The sequence below is a fragment of the Pelophylax lessonae genome (genome assembly GCF_965119305.1).
Source record: "Pelophylax lessonae genome assembly, chromosome: 6".
Taxonomy (NCBI): domain Eukaryota; kingdom Metazoa; phylum Chordata; class Amphibia; order Anura; family Ranidae; genus Pelophylax; species Pelophylax lessonae.
In genome coordinates, this window is record NC_138773.1 from 265,642,877 (window position 1) to 265,658,900 (window position 16,024).

At 41.4% G+C, this 16,024-nt stretch overlaps 1 protein-coding gene across 2 annotated transcripts in view; it reads left to right on the forward strand.

Annotated features, from left to right (window-relative positions):
* KCNH7 (potassium voltage-gated channel subfamily H member 7) overlaps positions 1-16,024 on the forward strand; it is a 657,816-nt gene that overhangs the window by 19,784 nt on the left and 622,008 nt on the right. For both annotated transcript variants that reach the window (XM_082260896.1, XM_082260897.1), the window contains exon 2: positions 13,540-13,770. In XM_082260896.1, coding sequence (XP_082117022.1) covers positions 13,540-13,770 — 231 coding nt within the window. The remainder of the gene's footprint in view (positions 1-13,539; positions 13,771-16,024) is intronic.

The window sequence follows — 16,024 nt, forward strand, 5'->3', positions numbered from 1 at the left end:
ATAAGCGTATTTTGATTGGTTTGCGCAAAAGTTATTGCGTTTACTAACTACGGGAAAGATTTCTGTCATTTCGGACAGATCGGACCCTTGACTGACATTTATGACACTTTTAGGGGTACCAGTGACATTACTACAGTAATCAGTGCTATATATATGCACTGTTACTGTAAAAATGACACTGGCAGTGAAGGGGTTAATTTTATTAGTGAGGGAGGGGTTAATGTATGCCTGGTGCTTCCTGACGTGTGGAGGGAGAGGTGACGGCGTGACAGAAGGACAGATCGGATGTTCATCTATGCTGAACACTCCGATCTGTCAGTCCCTGTCACTTAGGAGATCCGCCCGCTCTGTTTACACAGGCAGGTGGATCTCCTCACTCGATTCCCCGACGATCGGGGAAGAGCGGCGGCGATCGCCGCTGCTCCTCCCCTGGCCCGACCCGCTGTGACTGAAAAAAGCGGGAGCGCGCCTCCGGGGGGAGGAGTCCAGCGACGTAGGTCTACGTCGCTGGACGGGGACGAGCCACTGTGCCGCAGTAGCAGCACAGTGGCTGGGGGTAAAGTGGTTAACTAAGGAGGCTCTTATTGCTCTAAAACCAAAGTCTAGGTATGTTTTTTATTACATAGTTAAAGCTCAAGGTTTTTTACCTTCATGCATTCTATGCATGAAGGTAAAAAATCTGTGTGCAGTGGGCCCCCCCAGCCACCCAATACTCACCTGAGCACCCTCTCGATCCAGCAATGTGTATATGAGCCAAGCTTCTCCCAGGTCTCTTATTCCTCATTTTCTGAGACAGTAGCGGAAGCCAATGGCTCCTGCTACTGTCAATCACAGCCAGTGAGCCAATGATGAGAGAGTGGGGGGGGGGAGAGTGTATCTTATGGATGCGTAGAGCAGGGCTCGGGAGTGAGCATGCACCAGTGTCTCCAGAGCAAGCGGCTTGCTATTGGGGGTACTGGCTGAAGAGGAGGAGCCAGAAGCGTTGGTGGGAGACCCGAAAAGAGGAGGATCGGGGCTGCTCTGTGCAAAACCACTGCACAGAACAGGTAAGTATGCGTACCTGCCAACTTTTAGAGATGGGGGCGAGGGATACCTATTAGCAAACATATGGGACACACCCCTGCCATGCCCCCTTACAGGAGAATTACAGTATGCAAAAAAAAATGACTAGTTCAATCCACAAGTGAGTTTTTTCTTTTTTTCTTTTTTTTACCACTAATACTTCTTTAGAATTTACAAATGTAGCAATTTAGAGATTGGATGAAAACACACTGGGAAACACTTTTTAAAAGATAAATATTGTATTTTGTATACAACTATATAGATCAGACCAAAATGAGGTACAATTGAGGGGGAAAGAGGGACAGAGGGACTTTGTTCCAAATCAGGGACACTCCCTCGAAATCAGGGACAGTTGGGAGCTATGATTGTGACATGTTTGAGCATTTAATGTCGCTTTAAACAATCCCATACCAACAGTCTCATGGGATCACACGCAGCATTTATTCTTAAACAATCTTCAGACATGCAAATAAACACACAACTAGACTTCTTAATGGCAAAATTTTGGCCACGGCCTTTATTAACTGGTTTGAATATACACTTTATTAAAACTTCAACTTCATACTCATAACGATATGACTTATAACTTTTGACTTCCATACAAATTTTCAACTCAGCTATTAGAGCTCGAGCTGAATAACCATAACACAATATTATTACACTGTCCCCAAACAGACAGAGGATGTGCACCTTGCACGACCTCTGTCTACCCGCATACCGCGGCCTTCTCAATGCATGTCTGAAGATTGCTGTTGAATATATCTAGTCCGATATCGGACAAATGAACTCCATCAGCTCTATATAACCCTTTAATGCTACCTTCCAATTCTAAATGGCGAAATGAAAAACCATAACCCAAAGACATGAATTTTTCCATTATCCTGTTAATTCTTTTACGAATCTTTTCCCCATAACGACAAAGACTTAAACATGACCATTGTAACCTGGGTATAATCTCGGAGAAAATTATCACTGACCCAGGGTATAGAGCTTTAATCGTTCAGACATAGTGCTTCATTTGAAACACCAAATCCAACGTTCTCTTATGACCTATATCATTCCCACCCAGGTGCACCAATAGTACATCCGGGTGAGAATACATATCCGCCATAGTTCCCAACTCAGCCAGGAGATCCGCCCACACCATTCCCCTAATACCATGCCAGCAAACAGAATATAATTCTTTATCCAGACCAAGGGATTCCGTATAGCTTCTAGCAGCAGCTCTTCTGTGTGCCCAAAATATATATGAATGGCCGACTATCCACACTATCCGATGGATACCTAGGTAAGTCAAAAAATATTGTTAGGTCTCACGTATAATTTAAAAACTTTCGATTTCCATCTACCAATTTGCTTAATTTTATCAGAATTTAAACCTAACCTTGCAGCCTCAGTGGCTGCTCCTATACGGAATGAATGCGAGGATATGACTAAATCATTCAACTTACAATATCTTACCACTTTCTTCAAAACTGCTTGGAATTGGAATCTTGTCAAAGGCGAACCATCCTGGTGAATAAATAGGAAACCCTCCTTTCTTGGTCTAAACCCTAAATAAGTATTTAACAAATTCACTGGGCACACTAACCTTTTTTCACACCAAGCCAACTTGTTTCAACAGCCTTTTCCCATTTGGTCAGTTTTTGACTGCTGCAAGAATAATTTAATATACTTTGAAGTAGCCAAAATATCGTCCCATTTCAAACCGTCCCCACTCTTACCATTTTTAGGAACTAATTACGATATTCTCAGAGCAGCAAAGAAACAAATTGAGAAAGCTGCCCTGAACATATCAGCCTCAAACTGTGAATAGCAAACCTTATCTAAACTTTCACATAACTCACACAAAATCTGAAGCGTAATAGGACGTCTTTTGTCCTGAACCAAATTAGACCTTTTATAACCTTTCATAGCTTGTCTTATGGAGAAGAATTTTAATAAAGATGGGAACGAATGCAACTGCAGAAAAAAGGATACCCCTGATAACACCTTACTAATATGTGACCAAGAGCATCCCTTTTCCATCAAATTATTCAAAAACAATAAAGCTAGACTTTCAGATACTTCAAAAATTCCCATATTGTGAGAATTCAAAAAGGCCAACCATAATAACCACACCGCCCTGTAACCCGACCAAGTTGAAGGAGCCAAGGATTTTATAATGTTATCCATGATCACACTATTTCCCATAGTTGCGGGGGGCAAGAAGATCCTTTTGCGTCTGCTTCTGGAAAAGACTGGAAGAAACGGTTCATTTGAAATCTAGATAAGGCATCAGCTACTACATTACTTTTTCCTCTTACATACTGAGCTTTCACCCATATATTAAGGCATAAGCATTTATACACTAAATACCTCAGCAAACGAATCACAGGCTTAGATCTAGATGATAGGCAGTTTAGAGCATACAACACTCCTTTGTTGTCCGTAGAGCATAGTATCCTCTTATTCTTAAAATAAGTTCCCCATATTTCTATAGCTACAATTATTGGAAATAATTCAAGTAACACTATATTCTTTACTAAACCATTCTTAATCCAAGCTACTGGCCATCTGGCAGCACCCCAATGGGTTCTCCATATTATCCCAAAACCAACAGATCCAGCAGCGTCAGAATATAATTTAAAGTCTTGGTCGACAATAAATTCTTCCTGCCAGGCTGCTCTACCGTTAAATTCTACCAGAAATTGATACCATACTAACAGGTCTTCCTTTATTTCTGCTGTAACTCTGATGTGTGCATAAGGGTTTGCTAAGCCTGCGATTGCTAGGTACATCCTGCGGGAGAAAATACGCCCCATTGAAAGCACCCTCGTCGCAAATGCCAATAAACCCAATAACTGTTGCATCATTTTTACAGAAAACTTCTTAAGACGCATTACCTTCAGAATTGTACTACAGATATTTTCAATTTTTTCTAGAGGTAATCTATATTCCATACTTACAGAATCTATCGTTATTCCCAAAAAATCAATACATGTAGTAGGGAATACAGTTTTATCATGTGCCAATGGGATGCCAAATTTCTCGCACACTTCAAAAAATTTTAATAATAACCTGGCACAATCCTGAGAGTTAGGTTTTCCTATGAAAAATAAGTCGTCTAGATAGTGTACTAAGTTACTAGACCTTGCTTCTTTTGCTACCACCCACTACACAAATGACTAAAAATTATCAAAATATGCGCAAGAAATTGAGCATCCCATTGGTAAACCTTTGTCAAAAAAATACATACCTTCAAATTGGAAACCCAATGAATTGAATCGTTCAGAGAAAATTTGCATGGGTAAGATAGATGATGGATTAGTCTATATTTTCCTTGTTCCTTCTTAGGGACGATCCCCAGCGGAGACAAACGAAAATTTGAAAATGAAGGAAAAATAAATGGACCCGCTATTCTATCTTCCTGTAATTCTTTTATTAATTTACACCTAACAATATCAGATAGCTCCTTCACCGATTTTAAATTTTCTACCCAACTACAACCAAATCCATCAAAAATTGGTAGACTAAAACTAAATGCAAAACCTTGTCTAATTAGCTGTGCTGTCAACTGGTCTGGATATTGACACAGCCATGGCTCCATGCTTTCCACTTTCACCGGCGTTCTGGCTTTTTTGAAAATTATCCTTACTTGTTTGCTGAGCCAATTTTTTAAAGCATTTGCTTATAGGGTGAGGACCAGTGCAAAAAGCACATTCATGACGAAATTTGCATGAATTCGGCCATTTGCATTGTGTGTCATTAAATGCGAAACACACACCTTTTTTATAACCACTAGCCTGGCTACTCACTGCTACACTGTTCGGTAGAGCAGGTCTCTGTGGGACAAATAGGTTCAACCAGAGACCCACATCCTTATTACCCCAACCCATATTAGAGTGAACCGCCATTTTTTGCCTATATGCCTCATCATAGAAAAACCATCCAAGCCCACCAAAGTTTCGATAAGCTTCCAATATTATGTCTATGTGTTGGAATAGACCTGAACTAAGTTCAGGAAACTTCTCACATAAAATACTGGAAAATGTAACAAAGGCTTGCAGCCAATTGTTAAATGATCTTGGAATTGGTTTTCCTTTTCAGATTTAAAATAATATTCTTTTTGATTAGGGAGTAATGAAAACAATTCAATATACTCTCTCCGCCATATCTTTTCTTTTGTACTCAATGCTACATGAAAACCAAGCGGAGACAGTATACAAGGCATAATTTCCCTGCATGCTGCAGATGAGGAGTCTCTAACAGCCATATCGTTTTTTATAGCTGAACTTGTTGCTACTTCAATTGGCAGCTTTTCTATCCTTGTATTCGTTGCCCCACTTTCACCTAACCATACTGACGCAAAATCATCACTCCTCCTAGTTGTGGGGGCTGTAGATAAGTTATTTACAAGCTGCAACAAAGTTGCTGACAGGGAAGACAAAATATTTACACTAAGTCAGTACTTAACCTGTCTTGCTCTTCCAAAACCTCTGTGTCATTAATTGAAGCTGCTCTTTTCCTGCCAGGACCTGTGTTAGCACCTACAGCGTCCTGCCATTCATAACTCTGTTTTTCACTTCTTCTTTGAAGCTCAGGTGAATTGACCCTTGTCCCCGCCTCCCAGCGGGACGTGCATGGCTTCTGCTCTGCCCTGCTTCTTCTCTCACTGCCTCTCTTCTTCTTGTCTTCTGCCGCCGCTCCTCTTTCTTCAGCCCTACTGGGCACTGATTTTGGGCTATACGGCTTCCTCATCCCTCTTCCTTTACGCTCCATCTTCCTGCCTCTTCCAGCACCGCCTTTATCTCCGCCTTGCTGTACCTTCCTCCATGTCATGTCCTCTTCCCTCACAGACTCTGCTCCGCTGTCTGCATTTTCAATGCTGTCTTCAGCCGCTTGAGGTGCCATACTGCTTCCACCGGCTTCTTCACATAACACTTCTTGCTGCGCAGGTAAGCTCAGGCACTGTCGAATCCAGGCTTCTCCACCTTCTGCCTCAGCCCTCTCAATAAGTTGTCTGAGGAGAGTCTTCATTTCTTGAGGTGAATTGCCGTCCGCTATACAGTATAGCTCTCTTGCCTGAGCTCTGCAGCTTCTGTCATCCCGCGAAGTCTGGCGCCAATTCCAGTCAGCACCTATTATTTATAGACCCCAAAGGGGCTTCCAGAAGCTTCTAGCAGCCTCTGAAGCCCCCTACCTATCAGGTATAAGCCCCCCATGAGACCACGCCCTCACCTGCTAGGGGGAGCCTTGAAACCCTCAGGCTGCGGTGATCCCATGAGGAAAAGGGGGGCCTTGAAACCTATTTCCCCCTTTTCCCAACATTTGTTCAAGTGGGGGGAAAAATGCCTTCCTGATCCCCCAGGAGGCAATCGGATATTCCCTGGATCAACTACCCCTGGTGTTATTATCTATATTTGTTAGTATCCAGTTATATTTTGTGCATTTAGGATAGAGTTCTGTTGTCAGCAGCCAGGGCTTACAACGCTGTTTGAGATTTCAATAGAGAAGAGGCACTGTGTTGTCAGCCCAAATGGAAGGTTAGGAACACACTGGGGGAGATTAACTAAAATTGGAGCACTCATAATATGGTGCAGCTCTTCATGGTAGCCAATCAACTTCTAACTTTTGCCTACTCAATTATACTTTGACAATAAAACCTGAAAGCTGATTGTTTTTTGTGCACAGCTACACCAGAGCACTTCAGTTTTAGTAAATAACCCCCAAAGACTTTCTGGCAGACCATCTGGTATTTTTCAGTACTTGTAGACTTTTTAAATCTATACAAAATAGTGAAAATTCCATGTATTTGACAGGTGTACTGACATTTTTTAAATTTTGCCCTGACATATGCTTTAATTGGATACGCCACACGTACATTGCAAAACAGTAGCAGCAATGCATGTTTGCAAGTATTGCAGAAACTTTGGGGCTCATTTACATTATATGCATTGATCTGCTTTGAATAGCCTAGCCTTGCCTTACACAGTTCTATCACATAGACGAGGCAGTTTGCTTTCTGTCCTTATAGTTCAGTTCACTCCACTGGGCTGCAGTGGTGTGCACTGAAAAAAGTAGAACATGTTGTACTATTGTATTTTTATCAGTGTGGTGTTGTTGTGATGCAGAACATTACATTACTACCCGCTGCTTTAAATAAAGATGGATGAAGTGTCACTTTGGGGGAGATTTACTAAAAAACTGGCGCACATAGAATATGGTGTAGTTGTGTATAGTAACCAGCTTCTAGGTTTTGTAAAGATTAAAGTGATTGTAAACCCTCACATATACCCAGTGAAGTGAAGAGCCTCAGATGATACAGAGAGATTAAACAAAATCCTCCTACATAAGTTTTACTTATATATCTGCTGCCTTCTTCTTTCTACGCCCTTTTAGAATTGTAGATTATGTTAAAAATCTTTCTTCATCTGTCTCAGCACAGTGAAGAGGATGGAGAGATTGCACTTACATTGTGCGAGAGCTGATTGGAGGAAAATTACACCCCCCCCCCCCCGCATAGGCAGAGGAATGAAGGAACATGCATAACTGTATTCTGAATAGACAAGCTCCCTGCTAACCTCCCTCTAAGCTCCCTCCCTGACACAAATTTCCAGCTGCTGGTTTTTTTTTTCCAAAACATTTTACTGAAAAGAAAACGAAGTACACGTACAACAAGTCATGTGTTACAAAACATAAACTAGAAGAACAAGAACCATTGGATATACAGACCAGAGCACATTCGTACAGTTTGAAACACTGGAACATACAGGACTGCATAGGATTATCTAACTGTATCCATGAGCAGACTTTAACCACTTGCCGACCGCCGCCGGACTATATACGGTGGCGATCAGCCCCTCACAGGCAGAGTGACGTATCAGTACGTCACTAGCCTGGGAGGGTCTGGGGAGCGAGCGCGCGCCGGCGGCGGCGCGCTCCCGCGTGGTCACGCACCCCCCCGCGCGTGTGACCAGCGGACCCGATGTCCGCCGGTCACTCTGCGATCGTCAGGGGAGAGGGAGAAAGGCAGGCAGCTTGTGTAAACAAGCTGCCTGTCAGTTCTCCCTGTGTAGAGACACTGATCATACTATCTACTATGTAGAACCGTTGATCAGTGTAACTACACCTCAAGCCACAGCCAATCACAGTTAGAATCACGCCCCTAGGGACACACACAGCCCCTCCCTCTCAAATAAAGTTAACCCCTTCACTGCCAGTGTATTTTTACAGTAACAGTGCATATATATAGCACTGATTACTGTAGAAATGTCACTGGTAACCCCAAAAGTGTCAAAAATATCAGTCAAGGGTCCGATCTGTCCGCCGCAATGTCGCAGTACCGCAAAAAAAATCGCAGATCGCCGCCATTACGCGTTAAAAAAAAACAACAAAAATGACAAAAATCTTTCCCTTTGTTAGTAAACGCGATAACTTTTGCGCAAACCAATCAAAATACGCTTTTTGCGATTTTTTTTACCAAACATATGTAGCATAAAACAAATTGGCCGAAAATGTTAAAAAATTTTGATTTTTCCTTCTTTTTTTTATTTTTGGAATTTCATATAAAAAAATGTGAAAAATATTGTTATTTTTGCAAAATTGACGCTCTTTTTTGTTTATAGCACGTGATCAAAAAATCGCACAGGTGATCAAATACCACCAAAAGAAAGCTCTGTTTGTGGGAAAAAAAGGACGTCAAATTTGTTTAGGTACAGCGTCGCACGACCGCGCAATTGTCCATTAAAGTCACGCAGTGCCGAATCGCAAAATACTCCCTGGTCAGGAAGGGGGTAAAATCTTCCGGGGCTTAAGTGGTTAAAAGGCACAATTATCTGTACTACGAATTAGGGCCAGGGAGTACCATATAGTCAGTAACTTTGAAGGCCTCCTTTCGATTACGGGGTACCTGGGAAAAGAGCCGGACATACACGTCGGTGGTGCTTCCTGTGACCCGACACCCCCAGTGGGGAACTCACTGTGTCAGGAGGCAGGAAGCAATCACCAAATGTGCACGATACCCAATCAGGAGTAGGTAATTTTAGAGGATACCTACATGGACGGTCAATGGAGGGGGAGTGTTAGCCCAGAGGTCATCAAGGGTCTGCTATTGGGGAGTGGGGGGTAAGGGAGGGAGGGAGAGGGGGATAGGAAGGAGGGGAGGGGGAAGAACAAGAGGGAAGAAGAGGAGGGGGGAGGAGATGTAGAGGCTGAGAAGTACAATAGGTTGGCGGGGGAAGATGTAGGGGAGTTAAAGAGCTTCCTCGGAAGTAGTTGAAAGGGGTAAAAACACCACCACATGTAGTGTGTGAGAAGCCAGGGAGAGGATCTATGGAGTAGTGCTTAAACTCTGAAAATCAGGTAGAGACGTGAAGTGTATCCAGGGTGCCCAGGTCTTATAGTATTTGCGGTTGGAGTCCTTGGCTTGAGCGATAATGTCTTTCCAGCTACTGTTATCTTATGTGTTGGAGAACTTGTCAGAAGTGACTTATGCTGAAAACAGAGGAATGAAGCACCAGAAAGAAATGTCACTTAGAGCTTTGGGGAGAGATTGGTAAACACTGCAGATATATGTGCTTAGTTCAAATTTCGTGAATGGGGTTTACAACAACTTTAATTGAACAAGCTGAAGTAAGAAGATGATTAGTCACTATGTACAGCTGCGCGAGATTCTGTGTGAACCCATTTTAGTAAGTCTCCCCCTTTGTGACATTTCAATAAAGTTAAAAAAAAAGAAAAAATAAACAGCGAAATGCAAAATATATACAATGCATCGGCAGTGCTCCCTTTGCAGCGCACACCAGCGGCTGTGGTAGAATGCGCCTGCTGATGAAAACAAGCCCTTAAAGTTATTATCAGCAACCTAGCAACATTTCCAAATATCCTATTGCACTGTGTACACAAGGAAATATATCTTTAACAATTTCCATCTGTGTTCTTTTGAGTCTGCTTGAAACATAATAACTTTATTAAAAAGCTGTTACCTATTCTAGTCATAAAATAGAATTGCTGTGCCAGAACAATTTATCTCCGCTGATCCACCGAAGAGGCAAGAACATGTCGGCTGATTGTGATGGAATGTTAAAATTATTCAGAAGGAAATTGATATATTCTGCTACATATAAACTTTCTGCCTTCTAGATTATAGTCCGCCAGATCCTGCCACATGTGACATCCGCTAATTCTTTAACTAAGTCATATTAGCACAACTGACACTGGGAAATGAATGCAGACGGATGATATAATTAGCTTTATATGTTCAGTGTACTTGGAAAGTCTATCCTTTTTAATAAACTAGAACCAGAAAAATATTCTAAAGGATACATGAAGAGGGAGCGTTTATAGAAATGCAATGATGAAAACCTTCTTTATCACTTAATTGCAGTTATTTCAGTTATGAAAAGCATTATATTCTTCTTAAAGGAAATATCAGAGCAAAAGAAAAAACAAAAAAAAACACTACATTTCTGTAATACATGCTCATTTCCCCATATTTTTCAATTTTAATGCAGCAAGTATGGGAAAAATAACTTTGAAGCTGACAAAAATCCAGTATTTGCCTTACTTTAGCTGCCTAAGATCCACTGTGCTCCCTATTATTTGAGTTCACAGTTGATGCTACTTTGCTGCATTGAATTTCCAAGTAGCATTGTCAGTCCCACCTGCTGGACTACAGCATTGCACCAATCCCCCAGTTCCTTTCTGATCCACTCCATATGCATACATTCATTTCTTTCCCAGCAAATCAATGCATCCCAAGAGCCCGCCCCACACACCGAAAATATTGAAAATCTATGTAAACTAGAGCTGCACAATTCTGGATAAAATGAGAATCACAATTTTTTTGCTTAGAGTAAAGATCACATTTTTTTTTAAAACTATTTTAAAGTGTATTTTTTTCCCAAAATATTGCTTTTGAAAGACCGCTGTGCAAATACAGTGTTACAAAAAAGCTTGCAACGGCCACCATTTTATTCTCTAGGGTCTCTGCTAAAAAAAAAAAAATATATATATATATAATGTTTTGGGGGGGGTCTAAATAATTTTCGAGCAAAAAATACTGATTTTAACTTTTAAGCAACAAGTGTCAGAAAAAAAGGCCTGGTCTTTAAGTGGTTAAACTGCCCTCATTCGCAGACGAAGTTTATGCCTTTGATCTAAAAGAACCAAATGATACAATGTTTCTTTTTATCTCAGCACTGAGCACTGTTGTGATAAACTTTGGCTGCCTTATTTTTTGATAGCTCTGAGCAGAGAACGGCTCTGCACTGGTAAATGAATTGTGGAAATGCCGGATTAAGATCGTGAGGGGGGATTGAATCGAGATTACGATTTGTTAACGATTATTCGTGCAGCTCTAATAAACCTGTAACAAATGTCTCCTATTTGTTCCCTTTTGATCTGTTAATTAAATAACTGAAAGAATTTTATCATACCTGATTGATAATTCCAAAAAATACCAGTTGATCATGTCATGAATTCAAAGCTGTCCTATGTCTATTTCCTATGTTATCTCAAGAAGTCTGATCAATCCTCCTAGTTCTTATCTTGGGCGATTGGGTTGGTTTGAGTAGTTTAGAAAAAAAAAACCAGGGAGGACTTCCTGACGGAGTCGAGTGCCTTTTGGCAAAGCAACAGATATTCTTCTGTACTTGCAGGTTCTGTAACCTCTTTCTACCTAGCCTCATCATTCCATCAACTGGATTTTTTACACCAGGTTTGTGGGAAGGATTGTCCCTTCATGTGACCACTGTGATTGGCAGTGGTCACATGATCAGGAGGCAGTCCCGCTGTCTGCCGGTCATTGCGAGAGATTGAGAACTGTCTATGAAACCTTGGCCACCCAAGGACGCATCAATGCCGGTTATGGGTGTTATTGTCCATCCTCCTTGCCTCTGCAGATGTGCATAGAGTTGCCACCCCCATCCCTTTAAAACCAAACACAAATCATTTGCGCAGGTTCTGGGGCTAATTTAATGCAGATAAGGCACTAAGTGAGTTTATTTACCACCTTAATCAGCCACAGAACCTAATACAAATGGTATGTGTTTTGTGTTCGGTTTTAAAGGGATGAGGTGGCAACCCTACATGTGCAATAGGTGGGCAGAAAGAGGTTAAAGTGATAAAACATGGGGAAATGTAAAGTACATGTATTTCAGAGATGTAGCACATATGTTTTTTTTGTTTTTTTTTAGCCCTGACATACACTTTAAAAAATAGGATGACATACTAGAGAGCAGTATTGTAAAACACACAGAGGACTTCCTGTCCAGCATCCCCCGTTATTTATTGTGGTGCCTTCAGTTTCCTCACCTGCCAGCTTACATAGAACAACAGGTTCTTTGTCTGAGTTACACAAATATCAAGTTTCTGTACAAGTACCAGTTACCAATTTAATTGCATGCAGACCACCCCCCGTATATCTAGTGCGTGATCAGCGTTTCCGGGTAAGGTGCCTTAGCGCACCCTCACAGCCCTGGCTGTGCTGTGACTTGTTACAGCACAGGCTGTGATTGGGGCTACATTTCTACATAGAGCTGTATAATGGAGAATAAACATAGCCACCCTGTAACACAGCCATTCTAGGTTTTCTTCTGAGGTTTGTTATGGGTTCCTTGAGCTGTAGCTGATTGATCTTCTTTTTAATGGTGCCTGCAGACTTACAGGGTCAACACCACTAAGCAGAGCCAACAGCATGACACCAATGATCTTTTTTGTTGTCTGTAATGGTTGCATTCCTCCTACTGACCACGAATGTAAGGGGCGTTTTCCTAACTGTCCCCTAAAAAATTGGATTTATTAAAGAGGAAGTAAACCCTCTGAAAAATTTTTTGAAAAAAACAAAAAAAAAAAACAAAGGCATAATGAGCTAGTATGCATTGCATACTAGCTCATTATGAAATACTTACCTAAAAAAGAAGCTCCGCAGTGCCGCTCGCTCAGCAAAAGAACGGCCGACATGTTTGGCTGTCTTGCTTCCTGGATTGCGTCCTCCGGCCATCTGATTGCGCGATTACGCGGTCACGGCACAGGGCTCTGAAGGAACGGCACAGGGGGCCGTTCCTTCAGAGTGCATGTGCTGATGACGTCATCGACTGCATGCACTGTAAATATCTCCTAAACGGTGCAAGTTTAGGAGATATTTATAGCACCTATAGGTAAGCCTTAATATAGGCTTGCCTATAGGCAAACGTCTTTAAAGTGGGTTTACAACCACTTTAAGGTTTCCCTGAGACCTGGAAATGATTTTAGGGGTTGCTTTGCGATAAAACGTTTGAGAAAAGCTGCTTTAACAAGAATTTGGAGATTTGGAGGAGTCTGAGAGCACTAGAAGGGACTTTATTAAGTTAAGAACATGAACATATTATTTTCTTTTCAAACCAGAGCCCGTTCAATTGCAAAATGTTCATGTTTAGCTGAGGCATATGTACAAAAATGTTTGCTTAAATGTTCTTGGTTTGTTCCAAATATAATGTTCCAATTTTTCTTTTACAGATAAGAAATTCATTATTGCTAATGCCAGGGTTCAGAACTGTGCGATTATTTACTGTAATGATGGCTTCTGTGAGATGACGGGATTCTCAAGACCAGATGTCATGCAGAAACCATGCACCTGTGACTTCCTCCATGGCCCCGAGACCAAGAGACATGACATTGCACAGATAGCGCAGGCCTTGCTGGGGTCAGAAGAAAGGAAAGTCGAGATGACCTATTACCATAAGGACGGTAAGACAGAAGCTTCTACATTGATGTCTATATTTAGAGCCATATTGATTAATCTATATTAGTTTGTTCTTGGCTTGTTCCGGCAATATGTTTCATGTCCTGTATGTCAGCTGTGTTTAAATAAGTCTTTAGGGAGCCGCTGTAGAGGAGGTGTATGAATGTAGGTTGAAGGGCTCGGAGATAATTACTCATTAGTGAAGTGTAAAGGATACCTATGGAAAAAGGTATTTTTTGTTTAATCATTCTTTTTTTTAGTGATGGTGTTCCTAATAAATATTGTATGACTTTGGCACCTCTATGTGCAGATTTGAACGCTCTTGGAAAATATGCAAACCTATGTATTTTTCTAATGCAGTATTTATGAATTTTCAGTGCTTTTCCTATGTCATATAATCACATGTGTTTGAAGTGGGAAAACAGCGTGACTCCCAGCATGCAATGTAGTTTCCCACAGTGCATATAGAAAAAAATACTTTTTTTCTACCTCTTATGTGCTTTATAGAAGAGTTTCTATTACGTTCTATTATATGCGATCTAAAACGTAAAAAAATACATTGCAACACAGAGGAGTAGCTAAAAGTTATAGGACATAGCTAAGGGGGGCTTTATCATACCTGAAGGTAAATTAAATGTGATGGGAAAGAGAAACCTGTACTGAATGTAATTTGAGCATACAGATGATAAATAAGAGGAAGCAAGAATATAACCATAATAATATTAGCCATTGCAACTACTATTGGGGGACTTAAGGGACCCGTTTGTCATATGCAAGAGGCTTATATAAGATTTCGTTTTAGCCTTCTCAGCAGCTGGTTGTCAATCAAGCCCTGATGAAGAGGGCGCTCTTTGACACCCAAAAAACGCTGGTTACTTTTTGCATTGTTCCCCTGACTTTTAATGGAATAAAGTTGTGTCTGAAAAAAGAAAAATAATGAGACCAGCGCTATGGATAATGTGTAATCTACTAGAAGATACGGAGGTGTAAGCTGCCACCAGGGGAGGACTGGGCCATGGTGCAAGAGGGCAATTGCCCCCTAGGCCGCTCTGATGTCCTGTAAAAAGGCTTCACCACTTCTGCCAAAACATGTCTAAAGGATTCCTGGTGAAGAGAAGTAAAAATTCCCCAACGCTTACCTACTGAGTGTGGGATGAAGACAAGGACAAAGCGCAGACCCCCCCCCCAAAGCATGGATGGTGTAAACTGTGTCTGAGCAGAGGCCGGTTCCATGCCCCACTGGAGACTCTCCTCCCCTGGCCAGCTCCAACCATGCTGTCCCAGCTCCCCCAACCACCCCCTGTAGGCCAAGTTAGGAGTCTGGATTCAGCCAGTGAGTAGAGAGTACCTGGAGCAGGGCTTCAGCCTGGAATGGTGATCAAGAAGAGGATGGGAAGAGGGAGAGTGGGAGGGGGGCTGATTCGCTGCACCATGGGTTGGTTTGTACTTGCCCCCTGGGCCGAAAGCTGCCAGTCTGCCCCTGGCTGTCACCAACTTACCCCTTGAGGACTGGGGTACGATATCAAAGTTTTAATATGGGATGTTGGTTTGTGGCGCTACCTTATAAGTGGTGATAAGTAAAAATGATATTAATTATATAGTGATGTTTCCGTGAAGGTGCTGTTGTGGATAAATTAGTAAATACCAACCCAAAATTGCAAATATATTGAAATACAAATACAGATACCATTTATAAATTAATTACTGTGTGCAACGTGCTTATTGAAAGTGCTAGTGCTGTACATGCTAAAGCTAGTGCTGATTATATAATTGCAAACAATTCCCAAAGTGCATATGGTCACTGTCCAACAGGGGAACTGTGATATAGTGGGTTAACCCAACCCTTATATAAACTGCATAAGCCAAGTAAGTGCAAATAGTGCAGACAATAAAGTGACAGATGCAATCAATTAAAATCCTGAATGAAGCAATATAAGGATTTTAATTGATTGCATTTTCAATAAGCACGTTGCACACAGTAATTAATTTTTAAGTGGTTTTTGTATTTGGACATTTTTGCAATTTTAGGTTGGTATTTACTAATTTATGCACAACAGCTCCTTCACAGAAACAGCAATATATAATTAATATCATTTTTACATATCACAACTTATAAGGTAGCGCCACAAACCAAAGTTGTATCTGGACCTCTTAGCAGTGGTGTGTTACTTCAGTTTCTATTTTTATTGCAATACACAACAAGCCAAGGAGACCATGGAGATCCTATAGATGTAGAAGCCACCTGTCCAGGAACCAGAT